The 16,350-nt window shown below is 40.7% G+C and overlaps 1 protein-coding gene and 1 long non-coding RNA gene across 4 annotated transcripts in view; one reads left to right on the forward strand and one right to left on the reverse strand.

The window, feature by feature from the left end:
* Nucleotides 1-16,350, forward strand: part of NFATC2 (nuclear factor of activated T cells 2) — a 99,008-nt gene that overhangs the window by 67,125 nt on the left and 15,533 nt on the right. Inside the window, exon 9 of the mRNA XM_067554230.1 lies at nt 260-955. Within this exon, the coding sequence (XP_067410331.1) occupies nt 260-955 (696 nt within the window). The remainder of the gene's footprint in view (nt 1-259; nt 956-16,350) is intronic.
* LOC137157086 (uncharacterized) overlaps nt 1-16,350 on the reverse strand; it is a 158,340-nt gene that overhangs the window by 19,374 nt on the left and 122,616 nt on the right. For 2 of the 3 annotated variants that reach the window (XR_010920996.1, XR_010920994.1), the window contains exon 3: nt 819-910. This is a non-coding gene — a long non-coding RNA (uncharacterized lncRNA). Of the gene's footprint in view, nt 1-818; nt 946-16,350 lie in introns of all 3 variants that reach the window. The other variant, XR_010920995.1, reaches the window with a different exon arrangement.

A 16,350-nucleotide genomic window follows, 5' to 3' on the forward strand; every position in this document is an offset into this window, starting at 1 on the left:
CCTGGATTTTTTAACCTTGAGAAATGTGAGGTTTAAGTTTTGGTTAAAGTTTTTGTCCATCCCAATACTAAGTGCTTTCACGGAAGATTCTCCCATGACTGCACTCAAGCGATTTACTAAATGTAGTGCCCTTGTGGGCAGTGCACTCAATCACACACACTTGCACAATGATTTAGGTCTCTTATTATTGCCAGGGAAAACCTTTCTTTGTTTCTCAGTCGCTCATTAAGAATAATGTCCTTTGCATGCTTTATTCTAGTACCATCAATCAAAACAGAGCCCATTGATGACTATGATCCAGCTTTAATCTGCAATACAGTACACAGTGGTCTGGGAACAGTAACACAGCCTTACTATTCACAGCACACAATGGTCACCGAATCTCCTTCCTGTCTTGTGGCCACTATGGCTTCCTGCCAGCAGTTGCGTTCAGGCCTGTCTTCTACTGATTCTCGATATCATCAGCAGAACCCAGCAGCTGTGATATACCAAAGAAGCAAAAGTCTCAGTCCTAGCCAACTAGGCTACCAGCAGTCCAGTTTGATGGCCACACAAGTTTCCATCTCAGATGCACACAGGTCAGTGCTGGTGCATGCTGGTTCGCCAGGCCAAACCTCAGCTGTGCTCCACCATTCTCCAGCCAGTCAACAATCTTCTCCCGTGATTCACTATTCTCCAACCAATCAGCAGCTGAGGTGTGGAAGTCATCAAGAATTCCAGCATATTATGTGCTGCGAAAATTTTACCTCTAATGTAGCAAGACCCAGCCAGCCTCAGATCAGTCAAGCACAAAGGATAAGTCCAAGTTCATATCCTACCGTGATTCAGCAGCAGACAGCCGGAAGCCAGAGAGCAGCAAAAAATGGACCACCAGTTAGCGATCAGAAAGAAGTGTTGCCAGCTGGAGTCACTATTAAACAGGAACAGAATCTGGACCAAGCATATCTGGATGATGGTAAGCAGAACTCATTTTTATTACATATAATCCCATCTATTCCTCTGTACAAAAATAATGCGGTTTTCTTCTTGACAGGGTGTGAACCCATCTTTTATAAAGTTTTATATTTTCTTAATGCAAGACCTTTTCATCAGTTGCATTTTTGGTAGATAGCAACACACTCTGGCAATTTAAAAAAATGAAGCATTTCCACAGTCTACAGAAAAACCTCTGTCTTTATGTCATGGGGGGAGCTTTGTCAGGTTTTAAACAGTTGTTATTTTTCTTTCCACTTGCGAAACGTTAGTTGAAAATGGAGAAACTGATACAAAGGGCTTCTTTAAAAAAAATTATTTATATCAGTGCAAACTCCACAATGTAAAACCATTTTGTACATTTAATAAATAATTTTTTAAAAGCCTAATTGAACAGTCCATGAAGACACATAATGAATGGGGTAGTGTTGCTGGCAAAACTATTGCAGATGTTCTAGATGAACAGTAGTACATTGATTACTTAAACAATGTCATTTCTTTGTTGTGAGCCCAGTAGATTTAGTTGTTAGGACTGAATAAAAGCTAGAGTAAAGCTTTGTTTGAATATATCCTGCTTATCCTTGGGTAGACAAGAGTTATTGGCAAACTGGTTGATTGGTTGTTTTGTTAAATAGTAGTACTATTTCATAGCAGGGGGAAAACATAAAGCTAAGGCTTGGGGGCTAAATCCTGTTTCCATTAAAGTTAGTAGCAAAATCCATGTTTACTTCAGTGGGAGCAGAAGCCATTGATTAGAATGTTGCATATAAATGGAGTGGGCTAGATTGTGCAATTGTGTATGTAAAATGTGCACCTAGTTTTCAGGTACGGTTACTGCTACTGCTCTCTCAATCTAGATATTGCAGGTGCAAATTGCTAATTTTGGGCCCAGGAGTGTGCATGCACAGTTCTGACAATCGACATATAAATTAGGCAAAAAATTCTTACTGCTATTTGCCTGCACAGTTACACAGTTATAGATTTTGAAATCCTAGGTTGGTCAGCTTTCCTTTGTGAACCTAGAGGTACTGAATATTTGAAGACATATTTATCTGATATGATCATCACTGCTGCTTGCTGCAGGCAGAACAGGTTCCTACTCCCCCACCCCTCTTTTTTTTTTTTCTCTTTTAAATGTAGTCTGTATTCAAAATGTTTGAGCTACTTCATTCAGCCACTGTGGTTGATGTAATCTTGGCACCATCACAGCATGATTCGGAGGCAGTTCTTACAGATATAAAATGATCCTTGTCTGCATAGAGAATTTTGCTAGTATTTTTTGGACATGAAATAAAATAAAATAAACAAGCCAGGGACTGCTCAGGGAATGCAGCATTATTAACAGCGCAAGGTAATTTTTCTCAATAAGAGTAGACATTGTCTCTTAACATGCTTTTAATATTAAAGCATTGGAGATTCTTCCTCATTTCTATAAATATTGGATACCAAGAAAATCTCATGGTTATAATACAAATGAAAAAATAAGGAAATTCAAAGTTAAGGCTGATTAACTTTGGGGCTGATCCAAAGCTCCCTGAAGTCAATAGAAAGACTTCAGTGGGCTTTGGATCACGTCTGTAATGCCCAACTATATCACAAATGCATCACAGTGGTGTAAACTGTACCTCAAAGTGTGTGTTACAAAATAGGGAAAGTTAGTGAAAGACTGGCAGTGAGTTGAGAATGAAATTCCAGGTTTCTGTTTTGCTCAAAGTTGGTTGTTTGTGGGAGTTGTGTCTGAATCAGGACTACAGAACTGAATCCTTTTCTATGGAGAAGTTTTGCAGGTGACATAACAGGATAAAAGAGCTGCTTTGATCTGACATTTGGTCACGTTTTCTGTACCTGTTTAAATCATAATAGCTCATTAAAGCCCTTAAAGTTATTAGCATAAATTGTATTCTCATTCAGAACATTCACAAAGAAGCGAGTCTTTTTTTCAGCTATTTTTTAGGCTAGAGGCCATTTCCATTCAAGGAATGGAAATATTAAGTAAGCGCAAATTATCATGATATTGCACACAGTAGGTCAAAACCAGAGGTCAGCTCTCAATCATCTGAATTTTCAGAATCCTCACATTAACTATAAGGTATTTTGCCCAAGCTGGGCTGGGGGGAGTGTTCTCACTAGTACTTCCCTTCCCTACATGTTTACTTTATTAAGAAGGAGCCTTTGGGGTAGGCGTGCTTTACTTTGCAAAACACGTGATTCCAAAATGTTCAGATCTCAAAAACCTCTTTGCTTTTCCATGGGGAAAAGTGATTCAGAGTATAACAAAAATCACATTTTCCTAACTAGAAAGTTTATTTTTGTACTTTATAGTATTAAAAGAAACCCAAATCAACAGGATTATGGAATTTTTACAAGTCCCTTTGGCTGAACAGATCTCCTGAGATTATAAGACGTGATATATCTTGCTGTGACACTTATCAGGTAGATGCTTAGATGACCATTCCCATGGTTAGTTCCACCTTGTATTTAGCCGTGACACGCTGAGCACCTTTCCCAGATCTGAAGAAGAGTTCTGTTTGCCTGAAAAGCTTGTCTCTTTCACCAACAGAAGTTGGGCCAATAAAAGATATGGTCTCTCCCATGGTTAGGTTTAACAGGATGGATGGCTGTATTGTGCTGTAGCTGTAGCTGACTACTTCGGCATATCTACAGTGGTTGTTTCTATATCTCTTGCTTCCCTTCTCCTTCCCCTATCTACCTCCTTCTAGTCCTTCATCCTGTTCTTCTCTCTCCAGATTTCTGCTGACAGACCAGAATTGTTGGTTTTGGTTTGTTTTGGGGTATTTTTGTACTATAGTTGTGTCCATCCCTCTCCTCTCTGTCTCCAAGTCCCTTGCTCTTGCGGTTAATGCACAGCCTTGCAATTCAGGAAACTGAGAATCTATTCTCAGCTCTGACATGAACTTCCTGTGTGACCTTGGGCAAATCGTGCCCCATCAGTTCCTCATCTGTTCAGTGGGAGATAACTACTGTCACACAGGGGCTATAGTGTTCGTTAATGTTTGTACAATCATGGATTCATCCAGAGAAATACAGGGTACAACTATTATTATTTCCCTTTATTTCTTCTGGCCCTCCGATTTTGTCTCTGCTGCCAGGTCCTCTATGTTGTCACCCTGTAGTAATTCTCTTCCTCTCTCTGCAGCTAAAAAGCAACTTTCTTTATTTCTGATATCACGATCCTTTCTTTGCCCAGTGCACTCTCTGCTCCAAGGGCCCCGCCATTGGCACAGGTTATGAGAGATCTAATCCACCTAGCCCATCTTTTTCCTACCTTTAAAATATGATTCTTGTTCCACCTCCAAACAATATTGCCACTTGTTGTATTCCAATGCTACACATACTCATCAGTGATGCCTTCCTGTGATAGTTTCAGGAAGATCAGCTGGATTGCACTGCCTTCCCAATCCACCGCAGCTCACTTCCATCTTCTTTCCAGCTTCTTTAGTGTCACAAGTGAGGGCTGGCAGAACCATCAAACTTCTTGTCCTTCTATAACATTATTAAAGGGAACATAGAACAAAGCTATCCAGTAATTTAGATTGTGTTTGGAAGTGTAAAACAGATGCAGATTAATTTGAGTTGGATGGTGTCTGAATTAAGTCTGCCCAGCTCTTCAGGGAGATTTTATCCAAGGTTCTGAGTTGGACCTGTTTCAATCATTTCCCCCACTCTATCCTATGCTAGAAGCACAAGGTATGTCTTAGATTGGATTCCACTTGGAAGAAAGAGAAGGTGTGGAGGACAAAGAAATGACCTATTACAGGATGACTGAAAATAATGCTGCCGTCAAGGAGACAACTGGAATCAAACATCTTGTTCTGGATAGACAGCAATGGGAAAAATGGATTACCCCATGTGTCACTAGGCACAGAACATTCTAAGTCTAGGGTACAAAAAGAAAGGCACAATTGTTAGGGACCTAGCCTATTGAGACCAAAGTTCAAGTCTCTGCTATGTCACAGAGTTCATAATTGACCTTGGGCACATCATTTATCCTTTGTGTGCTTCAGTTCCCCATCTGTAAAATGGAATAATCACGATACCTCTGTGAGGGAGTACTAACATAAATACATTGACAACTGTGAGGCACTCAGATGCTACAGAAATAGGGGCCACAAAACTACCTTATACAGACACAATGGGAGTAAATGAAGGTGGTAGAATCTGGCCCTAAATAAGTAAATACACATGTAGCTGCTCTCCAAAGTGGTATTGATTTTCCAGCCTGAGAAGATGTAAGTTACATGTTTCTTACTTCACAAAGAAAAGATGTTTGTAATTCAGATGGCAACTCTCTAACCACATCTCAAAACCCAAAATAGCCTCTCTGATACAACAGATCTGAATCATTTTCAGTGTGTCAGTAACCAGAAGAGGGGTGGGGAGGATGGAGGTAGGCACAACTGCCGCAGTTCATCAGGCTGAGATCAGTGGTGCCCTTTTATAGCAAAGTCATTTATTTAACAGAAAAACTTCACTTGAAGCGGATGTTTCAGTAGAACTGAAATTGCAGTTTGCACACTGTGATACATACAAATGACCCGGGACTTTCACTCACCTTCACTAAGACCAGGATTTTACTCTCTGTGGGTTCCGCCACATACCACAGTAATTGTTGCCCAAATGAGATTTTTATTCTGATTATTGACACTTCGGTATGATTCTACTTATTTTTGTACAGCGTGACACAAACATGTCACCAAATGCTTAGCAAAGGATTCTACTGCATGCTTCTGGCCACTGGGAGAAAGTTGCGAGGCCCTACGGGGTCCCCCGGACTAGTCCAGGAGTTGAAGTGCGCACCTTGTTTTCTCTCTTACTGATAATGAGCCAGGTTGTACCAGTAAGCACAAGTCTGCACTGGGCACATAATGCAAAGCAGCCCTGCCTACGGAGATGATATGGGAGGGACTGTACCTCAAGAAAACCCTGTGCTTCCTGGAGCACCTGGGTAGTGCATCTTTGTACCATCCATTAGATGGGACTGCGGTTGCTGTGCCACCATCCCATCTGACCCCAGCCATTTTGTAGATTCGGGGCATAGGGACTCACTTGTGGCTGGCTCCTGTATGGAGGGGTAAATGGGGAGCTTCTTGTACTGCTCCAATGCAGGCTTGGACTGCTGTGCACTTGTGCAAGACCCTGGCTGTGTTTCAGGGGAAGAAGCAAGGCTGTCTGTGTGTTTAGGGAAGGAGAGGATTATGTATATGGGAAGTACGAAGAGGAAGAACCTGCAGTTATTTGCAGGGCGCAGGACTGCTCTCATTTATTCTAGCTGGCACAGTCTTCATGGAACCTTTCTGGTGGGCCAGGATTGTCATAGCACATTGAGCTCCAACTCTGTCCAGTCCAGCCCCCTCTGCTGAGAGTAAAGAAGCAGGGGTCCTAAAGCCAACGATGTTAGCTTAATGCCAGCTGGGGATTCCCCCACACAAGGGGAACCTTAGCTGCATGATTAAGGCAGTTTTACATCCCCTTCACACTACTGGAGTAGCCCAGAGAACTTACCCAATGCCAAGGATCTAGCCCTCTGACTGGCTTCAATGAAGCGATCTCTGAGTTCTCGCTATTTATTTCAACCGCAGGATGCATAGAACATGGTCGCTTATGCTTAAATTACAGTTTGGTTTAGTTCTCTCTTTTTCCACCTGTGAGTGTTGGACAAAATCATGAAGGAGCTAATATTCCAGGGAGAAAAATGGCTTTTTCTCTTTCTATTTCCTAGCATTATAGAAGTGAGCAAATTTGTATGTTTCAGGGCTGTGGTTTGATTAGCGAAAACATTTGCATAAAAAAAAACACTTCCTGTTTATAATTAGAACTACTTTTCATAGACATTGATTCAGTAGCTTCCGAGTAGACCCTGTACATTCTCCAAGTGATTTCACTTGGACGAACACAAATCTATGCATTCGCCAGTCTGATTCTGCCCCTATAGCTTCTATTACTCAGCATTAGTCACGTGGTCTCAGCTGAGGTCACTATTCTATGTTTTGGTTACAGTGCACACCATATATTTTATTAGTAGTACTTATTTCTATTGCAGTAAGTACCTAAGAGTCACAGTCATAGAGCTGGGCCTCACTGTGCTAAGTGCTGTACAAACGCTGAACAAAAAGATGGTCCCTGCTTCCAAGAGCTTAATATTTATTGTAAAGAAGTGGAAAGAACAACACTGGGAGGCAGCACTCCTGTATTCTATTCTCAGCTCTGCCAGGGACATGAGCAAGTCACCCCCGAGGGGTTAGCTGTGATGTACCTCTATGTAAAAATGTATCCGAATAGTCACACGAGGTGTTGTGAGGCTTAGTTGATTCATGTTAGTAAAATGCACACAAATCCTTGGCAAAAAGGTGTTGCATGCTTGGCTAATTGCCAAGTATTATTATTGTCGTGGTTGGCTCACAGAGGACTTTTCACAGGCCTCTTAAAACAAAAGAAGACCCAAAAAGCCCAAGCATTTTTTCACATGTGTATGAACCCCAGGAACTCCAATTTTAACAATTTGGCCCTTAAGGAACTATTTCGATTAAAAATAGTAAATATTTTGATTTAATTAAAAGAATCTTTGCACAAGCAGCCTGACCTCCCCTCTGCACATATGAAGATGAAGATGTCTCCCCAGCAGCATCCCTGAGTGGCTGTCCAAAAAACGCCATACATGCCAAATCAGCAGTGGAGGAAGGAATAAAATGAACTAAGTGATTAAAAGCATAGTTCCACTGGCATCTCTTTGTTCTTGAGTTCAAGAATCTTTAATTGGTGCAGCAGAGTGCCCACAGGCAAGTTTCTGACAAAGCATTTCCTGTTCAGAAGAACATGCAAAGTCCATTAGGAGAGTGAGTGGACTGCAGAGAACTGACAGTCAAATAGGGGTATATATATACTCCCTGTGTTTGTGGGCAGGGCCTCTCAGACAATTGGTGCATCAGGAAAAAAAAATTCCCCATCTACTTGCTGGTGGAAGACAAGCTTATTGTTTGGAGACTAAATCAGCTGATGATTATCAGCACTAAGGAATCAGTTTCCAGATGGCATCAAACAACTTTCGATTGTAATTTTGAAATCCTGGGAAACAATAACTTGAAAAAGGAATGTGTTCATGCAGTTGGGAATTGAAAACTTCTAAACCACAATAAAGTCCATTCCCAGACTTGCTGTCCATTTATTCCACACTCATTGCATTCCATAGACAGTCTGAATCACAGGCAGCAGATGGCTCCTATAAAGAAGACCATAGGAACATCATTAGATGTCCATCTTCTCGAAGACACTTGCCAAAACAGGCCATATATTTACTTTTACTTGCTCAATCCACATATAACCTCCACTTTCAGATTAAAGGGATAAAAACATCAACCACAATACTTGTCACTTCTGGGACACCTTACACTGAAGGGAGAGGCACACTGATGAAGCATGCCTAACACTACCAGCTAGGGAGGCATGTGAGTGCTATTGTCTGCATTACGTAGATGGGTAAAGTGAGACAGAGAGCTGTTAAGTGACTTGCCCAAGGTCATACAGGAAGTCACTGGCAAAAGTGAAAATAGAACATGGAGTCCTCATTCCCAGTTCTAGACTATACCACATGTCAGCATGTAAAGTGTGTAAATGTAATGTTAAAATAAATCCAGAGTTTTCCTGTTCCCTAAGAGTTTGTTATATGCAGAGAGGACATTAGGCTGATTGAGCAAACATTCTTTTAACTAAATCAAAACCTTTACTATTTTTAACTAAAATATTTCTCCAAGGACCAAATTTATAAAATGCATGTTAAAAATTGCATGCATGACCATGCCTGCAGTTACTATAAGTGGACATGCAAAGCAGGTAAATGTGTAAAAAAAAATGCTGCTGGGGTGAAATACATCACTTTGCATTGGGCCCACATAGTGCCCTCTGCACCATTCACTCCCCCATGTAAGTCCATAACAAAGGGCCTTGAGGCTTGGTCTACAGTTTAAAAAGTTTTACCACATAGCTATGTTGATTAGGGGGTCTGATTTTTTGCTGACATTGCTATTAAGTCCTAGATGCAGTTATAGCTGTATAAAAATGCTTGTGTCTGCATAACTTATATCCGTTCAGGGAACCCAGCTAAGCTATGTTGGTATAAGCACTTTTACACCGATATAACTGCATCTACACTAGGAAGTCTCTGCTGGTTTAACTATACTGGTATAGCTAAACTGCCAATACCTTTAACTGTAAAGAGGCCTAAGTGATGCACAGAGGTAATTTCTTCTTAAATGCCCAATAGCTATATGTGCACACATCTCCTCTGATTGTCACATTGGCAATAATTACATGAGCTTTGCACATGTTTGCACAAAATCTCTGCCTTTTGAAAAATTGATCTTAATGGCCACATACTTCTGACAAGGCTAATGCAATCCACCGGATGTAATTATGCGGAGGATTAATCATCTTCCTTATGACCCCAGCACATGAAGCTCTCATGTATGTAATTGTTCTGTTGTACATTCAGCTCTCACTCCCTTGAAAGCAGTACCTTGCATTTTAGAGTTAATGGAACCAAATAATCAGTTAGTATCCAAGGCCTTATTCATATCTCAACTGTATTGCCATCTCTTGCAATTTTACAGTCAGTTTTGCCATATTTGATGTTTTTCCAGGCCCCAGTGCCTGGAGTCAGGTGAATACATCAGAATATCAGCTTTCATTTGTTTTTGTTTTTTAAAGTAAGTTTCAAACCTTTGTAGTTGTGGAGAAGAACTTGGAAATATGAACCGCAAAGGTTCAGAACCCAAGAGGCAACTAAAATCAACCCCAAATGTATTACTTTTTAAATTGCATGATTGGTAAGTCAATTTTATGATCATTTGGGGCATGACTCATGAATTTGGAATGACTAGGATTAACAATACTACTTTTCACTTTTTTATTCACTATGGATTGTATAACACTGAGAATATGCAAAAAAGAAAAAAAAATGCAGCCTCCCCACCTCCCCAATCAAAGCAGTACAGAAAACATTTGAGGATTCCACTCTTCCTGGGAAGCCTCATGAAAAAAACAGCTTGTGCCATCTTCTAAATGCACCACTGAAAACTTGCAAGCAGCTAGAGTGAGCCCTGCTGCTTTCAAATGTTTGGACAGCTTCTTCAGATTTCTTTAACTAATGTGGAGTAAAATGTCTGGCAAGCGCAACTAACTTAAAGATATACAGTCTTTTTATGGAGCAAACTAGGGGCCAGTTATAAGGTTTTTTACTATACAAACATTTCTGGGCATTATTCACAAAAATAGAAAGTATTCAGTTGAAGTTAATTACTGCCACTGACCACAAAGGGCCGATAAGACACTTCTGGTTGTTAATTTTTAAAGCCCTGGAAAGACGGGTCTTTTCTCTAACAGAAATGAAGCCTTATGGATGAGGCATTTAAAATATAGTTTTCTTCCACCTGATTATCATAATTTGTTTCACATAAAAACTTTTTTTTACTGACCACTGTGCTTAAAAATAACAATCTTGTGATGAATCATCTGAATTTTCCATCCATTTGCAAGTCAGTTTTCTTAAGAAAGCTCTCAAGAGTGAGAGCCATTTTTCTGCCCATAGCAGAAGCTGGTATGAGTTTACTCTCACAGGTCGTTTTATAGCACAGCTTACTCACCAATTCCGAGACACGTTTATGCTCTAATTTTGATGCAGTATGTTTCTAGAGAAACTTTAAAACCAGACTAGACAATCATACTAGAAGAAACACTGTAGAGAAAAATTTGCATTGGCTGGGGATGAGCTAGATGACTTGAAAGGTCTTTTACATCCCTGGCTTCTGCGATTTTAAAAAAGCAACCGGAACAACTTGGGCCAATTCAGTAGCAATCAGAGATGGGGAGAGAATGACTGAACATCACAGAACTCCTTACCCTGTTGATTTACATCTCAGTAATTTGTAGCAGGCTGCTGACTTTCATGCTCACTCTTTTTTTCTCATTTTATAATATAATATTTTTAAGGTTAACAAAGAGGAAATAAGTGGAAATAAGGTAACCTAAAATACATAGATAATGGTGATGTGTCAGAACTAGCATCCCAAAACCCAGTTTTGCAAGTGTTGAAATCTGGGCAAATCCAGATGCAAATTTCACAGAGGGATCCTACCTCTGGTTTAACCTATGGTCTCCATTAGACGAAGGGACAGAGCCTCAGCTGGTATAAATCAGCATAACTCCTCTGAAGACTGTCCTAGGAACTTCACTAGCAACATCAATGTGACTTCAGCAAAGCCATGCTAATGTACACCAAGTATCTGACCAGACAGTCTCCATCTCACAGAAGGAAACCTCTAAGCCAGCCAGTCCCCTAAGCTACGGCCTCGTATGGACTTTTAATTTTGAAACTCTATTTCAGTGTCAATGCCAGTTTGAAAGCATAGGCCAAATTTGGTCTTCAGCTACATACAGACAATTCACATTGGGCAAAATCCTAGCCAAATTGAATTTGATGGATGGTTTGTCACTGACATCAGCAGATCCAGGATTTCACCCATGAATTTTAAAGGGAATGCTATGTTTGCAGTTGAGGGCAGAATTTGCCCTTATGTGTAATGTACTAGCAGACCGCCTCAAAGTAAAATGCAAAGATTCGTAGTTCGCAGTCTTCACCAGCACACATGCATATTTGCATTTGTGCACATTTGTATATGCACTTTGGAGCACAGACAATAGTATACACGTGATTTTCACATGCCAATTCTACTTGAGCAAATTAGCAGCTATTAGTGGATCAAAATGCACACCATTTGCATGGATGGAAAACTGTGCATGCACCAGGGGAGACTGGGTTGAGGCCCTACTGAAAAATCCAAATTATTTGAAAATTAATTGTACATCTGTGACAATCCAAACCCGAAACTTTATCTTTGGACTAGTCCTGAATTAGCATGAAGGCTCATGAACTTTGCATTTAACATGCACAAATTAATTTGAACCAGAGAAATAAAAGCAATAAAATAGGGGAGTATTAACTTGTAATCACTCCCTCTGATCGTCCCTACCAGAGAAGTCTAGTCAAAGATTCCCAACGTGTGGTTAGGTTTGGTTTGATTTTTTTTTTAAATGATAAAATGACTTCATCATCCATGAATGAATTGAGTCAGCTGTAGGACAAATAGCGAGACACATGAATGATTTTTATGGCATTTGCAATGTCTCGATCTGTGCTGGTTTATTTAGGTTGTTTCTACGCTTGTTTTGAAAGAGTGAGAATGACTAACTGAAGGGGAGCCACTCCAGAAGGATGAGCCAGGAGCTCGTGGTGGAAGTGCTACAGTATTCAAAACCTCCCTGGGTTAAATATCTGGTCATTATGAGCACTATAGCACTGATTATTTCACAAGCACTCCACTTTCTCGGACAGCCTTTACCAGACCCCTAGCCCCAGTGGTACAGGCCCACTGGAAAGGAAGCTATATAGTGCTCCAAATATCTCATTTTAAATAGCACCAAATAAGGCCTCGTGTTATTTCTGTGCATTTGTAGACAGTTGGATCCCTCCGTTTGGTGCTATTGCTATAGGAAGGCATAAGAATGACAAATCTGTTCATTTGGTCATTAAGAAGCTCCAGAATGAGCCAAATTTTCAAATGTGGATGACATAAGTAATACCCTCGATATTTGCCTTTCCATCCTATCTGCCCACAGATGTTGCATGAACACCTTAATTTCCAGGTAACCAGCAAAATGGGGAACTAACTTTTTATAGGCATGCAGATGTCACAATAGCAAAGGGCTGCTGCACAAAAAACAAGTATTAGTAAAAGGCACCCATATTTGAAAATTTGGTCCACTACTTGTGTAAGTAAATAATTATCAGACTAGAATCTGTTTCCTTGTGCCATTGGAGAGTATCTCCAGGCAGGGCTTTTGAAATGGTTATAGAAATGTTATGCATTAGCACCATCCATTCCAGGTAGAGGTGAGAATGCAAAGTAGGGGGATGAGAAAATTGGCTTGGCTAAAATAAGTATTCTGAACATTCGCTCAGATACAGGCCAAATCAAAAAAGAACATGTAAAAGGAGGGGCTTTTTGTTTTTGTTTTTTTAGAGTTCTGTTCACTCACTCCCTTCCTCCCCCCCCCCCCCCCAACACATCTGCATTTTCTGGGGATGAATGTACCAAGTTACCACCAGAGAACCTGTCTTGTGATAGTACCATCCTGACCAGCAGGCATACCTGACCAGCTGTCACACGAGTGCTCAGTCTTATGAAATGCCCACCTCAGTGCTGGATATGCTAGAGGTCTTCCCTTATGGGAAAACTCAAAATGCTTAATGACTTATTTTGTTAAAGGAACTTCCTATAGTGTTTGGGTTGTTGTTTTGTTTATTTGTCAGTTTTTTTAAATCAGCCTATAAGATGTAATATTTATACTCCTGCCACATAATTATATCAGGTGGTGTTAAAATAAAAACCTATTGAAAGGCTCTCATTCGCCATTAAATTCTGTCATTTTTAGACTAAGCTAGACTCCACTTCTTTTATTCCTATTAAATTCTACAGCACTGTTCAATAAGATAATTCAAATATTTCTGGATAGTTCAAATATTTATTCAGACTTCTCAGAACTGAATTTCTGAACAAGCATTAGGTGGCAGCCATATAGTTGAGATCAAGACCGAGCGTTTCCCAAAACTCTGGGCCCCAAATCCTCACAGTTATTTAGCTCCTCACTCCCATTGATTTCAGCAGAAGTTAGGAGCCAAAATACCTTTTAGAATCTGGGCCTAGTGGTTCTGATCATGGGGTTTGGTTTGAATCAGCTCTTTGGGCTCCCCCTCTTGTCTGACACTTAGGCTATTTAAAACCTGTGAAGAGCATAACTCTCTCAGCTAAAACGCTCAGGGAGGGTTTCCCCGGTCTGTTACATTCCAATAAAATCCTTACCCTCGCGTGCATTCAGAGAAAGTACCCTAACTCAGCAGTGCAAATAATCAAGTCTTTAATCTCAACTAGGCCATAATATTTACTAGCATTTGAACAATATTGTGGTGACTAGAGTGAGACATCCATTTCCTCTCTGTATGCAATGAGAGATACATGCAGTAGATGGCTGGTTTATTACAGGAAACTTACGTTGCCACACACAGACACATTACACACAGGCTGGCTTGGTTTAATTGGGATGATCCGAGGCCAAGGAGTTGGAGCGGTCAACCAAGGAAAGCAGCTCACCTTAGTCCTTGCAACAGAGTTAACTCATCTTGTCCTCTGTATTCAGACTAACAGATTGCAAGAGGTTTTTTAAAAAGTTGAATGCTACTGATTGCTGACAGGCAGATGCACCAGTTATCTGGGGAGTCCCTGTTTGTGGCACCTAGACAAAAATGCTTTGGCAAGCGAACAAGCCAGGAAATTAATTTTCTTGTCTTGAGAACACAGTCCACACTATAGTGCCTGGATAGATCGAATTTGTTATGACAGCAAAACAAGTTCTATGGAAACCATTGTGAAACCTTGGAGGGAAGCTGCCCAGGAGGGTTGGGGAAAGCCGTTCTTGTTTGTTGTGCTTGGCATCGCTTTGCTCTGGACGAAGATGCTTTAATTTTGGGGGGGGACCCAAGAGAGCATTCCTTTTTTTCCATACCAGAAAACCTGCCAACCTGGCATAAACATCCTCCTCTTTCCAGCTGCTCCTTTCCAAACACACTGTGACTCCTAAAGATAGTCTTTACAGTGGCCAGGGCTGTTGGAAAACATGAAGCCTGCATGGATTAGCAAAGGAATTCATCTGGTCTGACAAACTGGGTTTCCCTCTATAAACAGCAGTAGTGTTTTCATCTTCTGGACTGCACAGCAAACTTTACGTCCCCTTTCTCCTCCTCCCCCACTATGCCTGCCCAGAGTTCAGCTGTGGTAAAAGACACCCTGCAAGGTTCTACTTTTGGGGCATGGAAAACAGCATGAAATCAATGAGGCATTTTTAACCATCCCTGTTTTCAGAGGATTGGGGTTTTTTCACTCTGGTAAATAGAGGGTGGGTTTTTTAGTTATTTTTGTTTCCAGGTAAAAGGGAAATAAAATACCTCCTTTCATCATTGGTTTAGGGATCTTATAAGCAGCCCGCACCATACACTTCTAGAATTACTTTTTATTTTACTCACAGATGTCCTGTAAAGCATCATAAGCTAAACTCAGGGTTAACAGGATTTGCCAGGCTGTACTGCTTCTCTGCTTTGTATAATATATAGCACTAGCTAGAAATCAGCTAAAGAGGATTTTTGTGTAACCACCTGACCTTGTGTTTTTGTGCATATGGGGTAGCTAGATCACTATTGTCTCTACTCACTTTCAATACATGATTATGCACTGCAGCAAACCAAGAGCATAGGGTGAAAATGAGTCCTTGAAAATGAAATAACCCTGTTTCGTGTACCTAGTGTTGCTTTTAGAAAATAGGTGCTGGTTTTTGTAAACCAGCAATCTGACACCATGCAAGTGACAGTAAGCCGGCCAAGCAGCTATGCCCCTTAAAAGCCTTGTACATGATCCAGTCCATCCTCTAGACTCTAATGTATGATTTTTCCCTTCAGTACATTTCCCATCTAGTGTTTTGTCCAGTCTTGCTTCTAAAGTCCCAAGCAAGGAGATTCCTATCCCTTTCCTTGGAAAACAATACCACAACATAATAGATCCCAGTGTCAGGAAGATTTTTCCCAATAGTCCAATGGCAAAGGTGAATTTGGTATTTGATTAGAACATAATTTTAAAATAAAACATAAAATAGCCTTTCCCCTAATAGCACAACTGGGACAGGCAGAAGGGTTTTATACAGAGCAATTCCTGTTGGTCTGGTTTCACACGTGTTGCCTGGACTTGTTTATTATGAAAATCAAGCACATTTCTATTTAAGTGATACAGAAACTGCCCATAGAACTTTAGGGGAATAAGCAATGCAGGCTAAGAGAGCCTTAACAAGAGAATATAGCAAGGCAGAACACAAGATTTCATATGCTGTTGCTTTAAGTAGGGCCATTGGCTGCCTAGGATTTTGCAGCTGGAACAGCAGCCATACTGAACCGCAGAGGAAAACAAAACCCAGCAGATTTCCAAAATATCAACAGCTGGATACAGATGACATTTCAAAATTTAAACTAAAAAGAGAAGAAAAGGTGGGGGGAAAGGAATCTCTCGTGTTACTTCTTGGCCCATTTTTGATGCTGCCCCACACAGTGGCACATCAGATCGCTTCGGGCACAGGGGGCACTACAAAAACCACCTGAATATTGTTAGAGCCAACCCGTATGGGTGGAGAACAATCTCCACCAATAAAGCTTGCACTTGCACTTTTGACATGAAAATAGACATTTGGGGAGGCGGGGGAGGGATGGGA

Source organism: Emydura macquarii, unplaced genomic scaffold (genome assembly GCF_026122565.2).
Source record: "Emydura macquarii macquarii isolate MOO-44397 ecotype Brisbane River unplaced genomic scaffold, CSIRO-AGI_Emac_v2 contig_1483, whole genome shotgun sequence".
Classification (NCBI taxonomy): domain Eukaryota; kingdom Metazoa; phylum Chordata; order Testudines; family Chelidae; genus Emydura; species Emydura macquarii.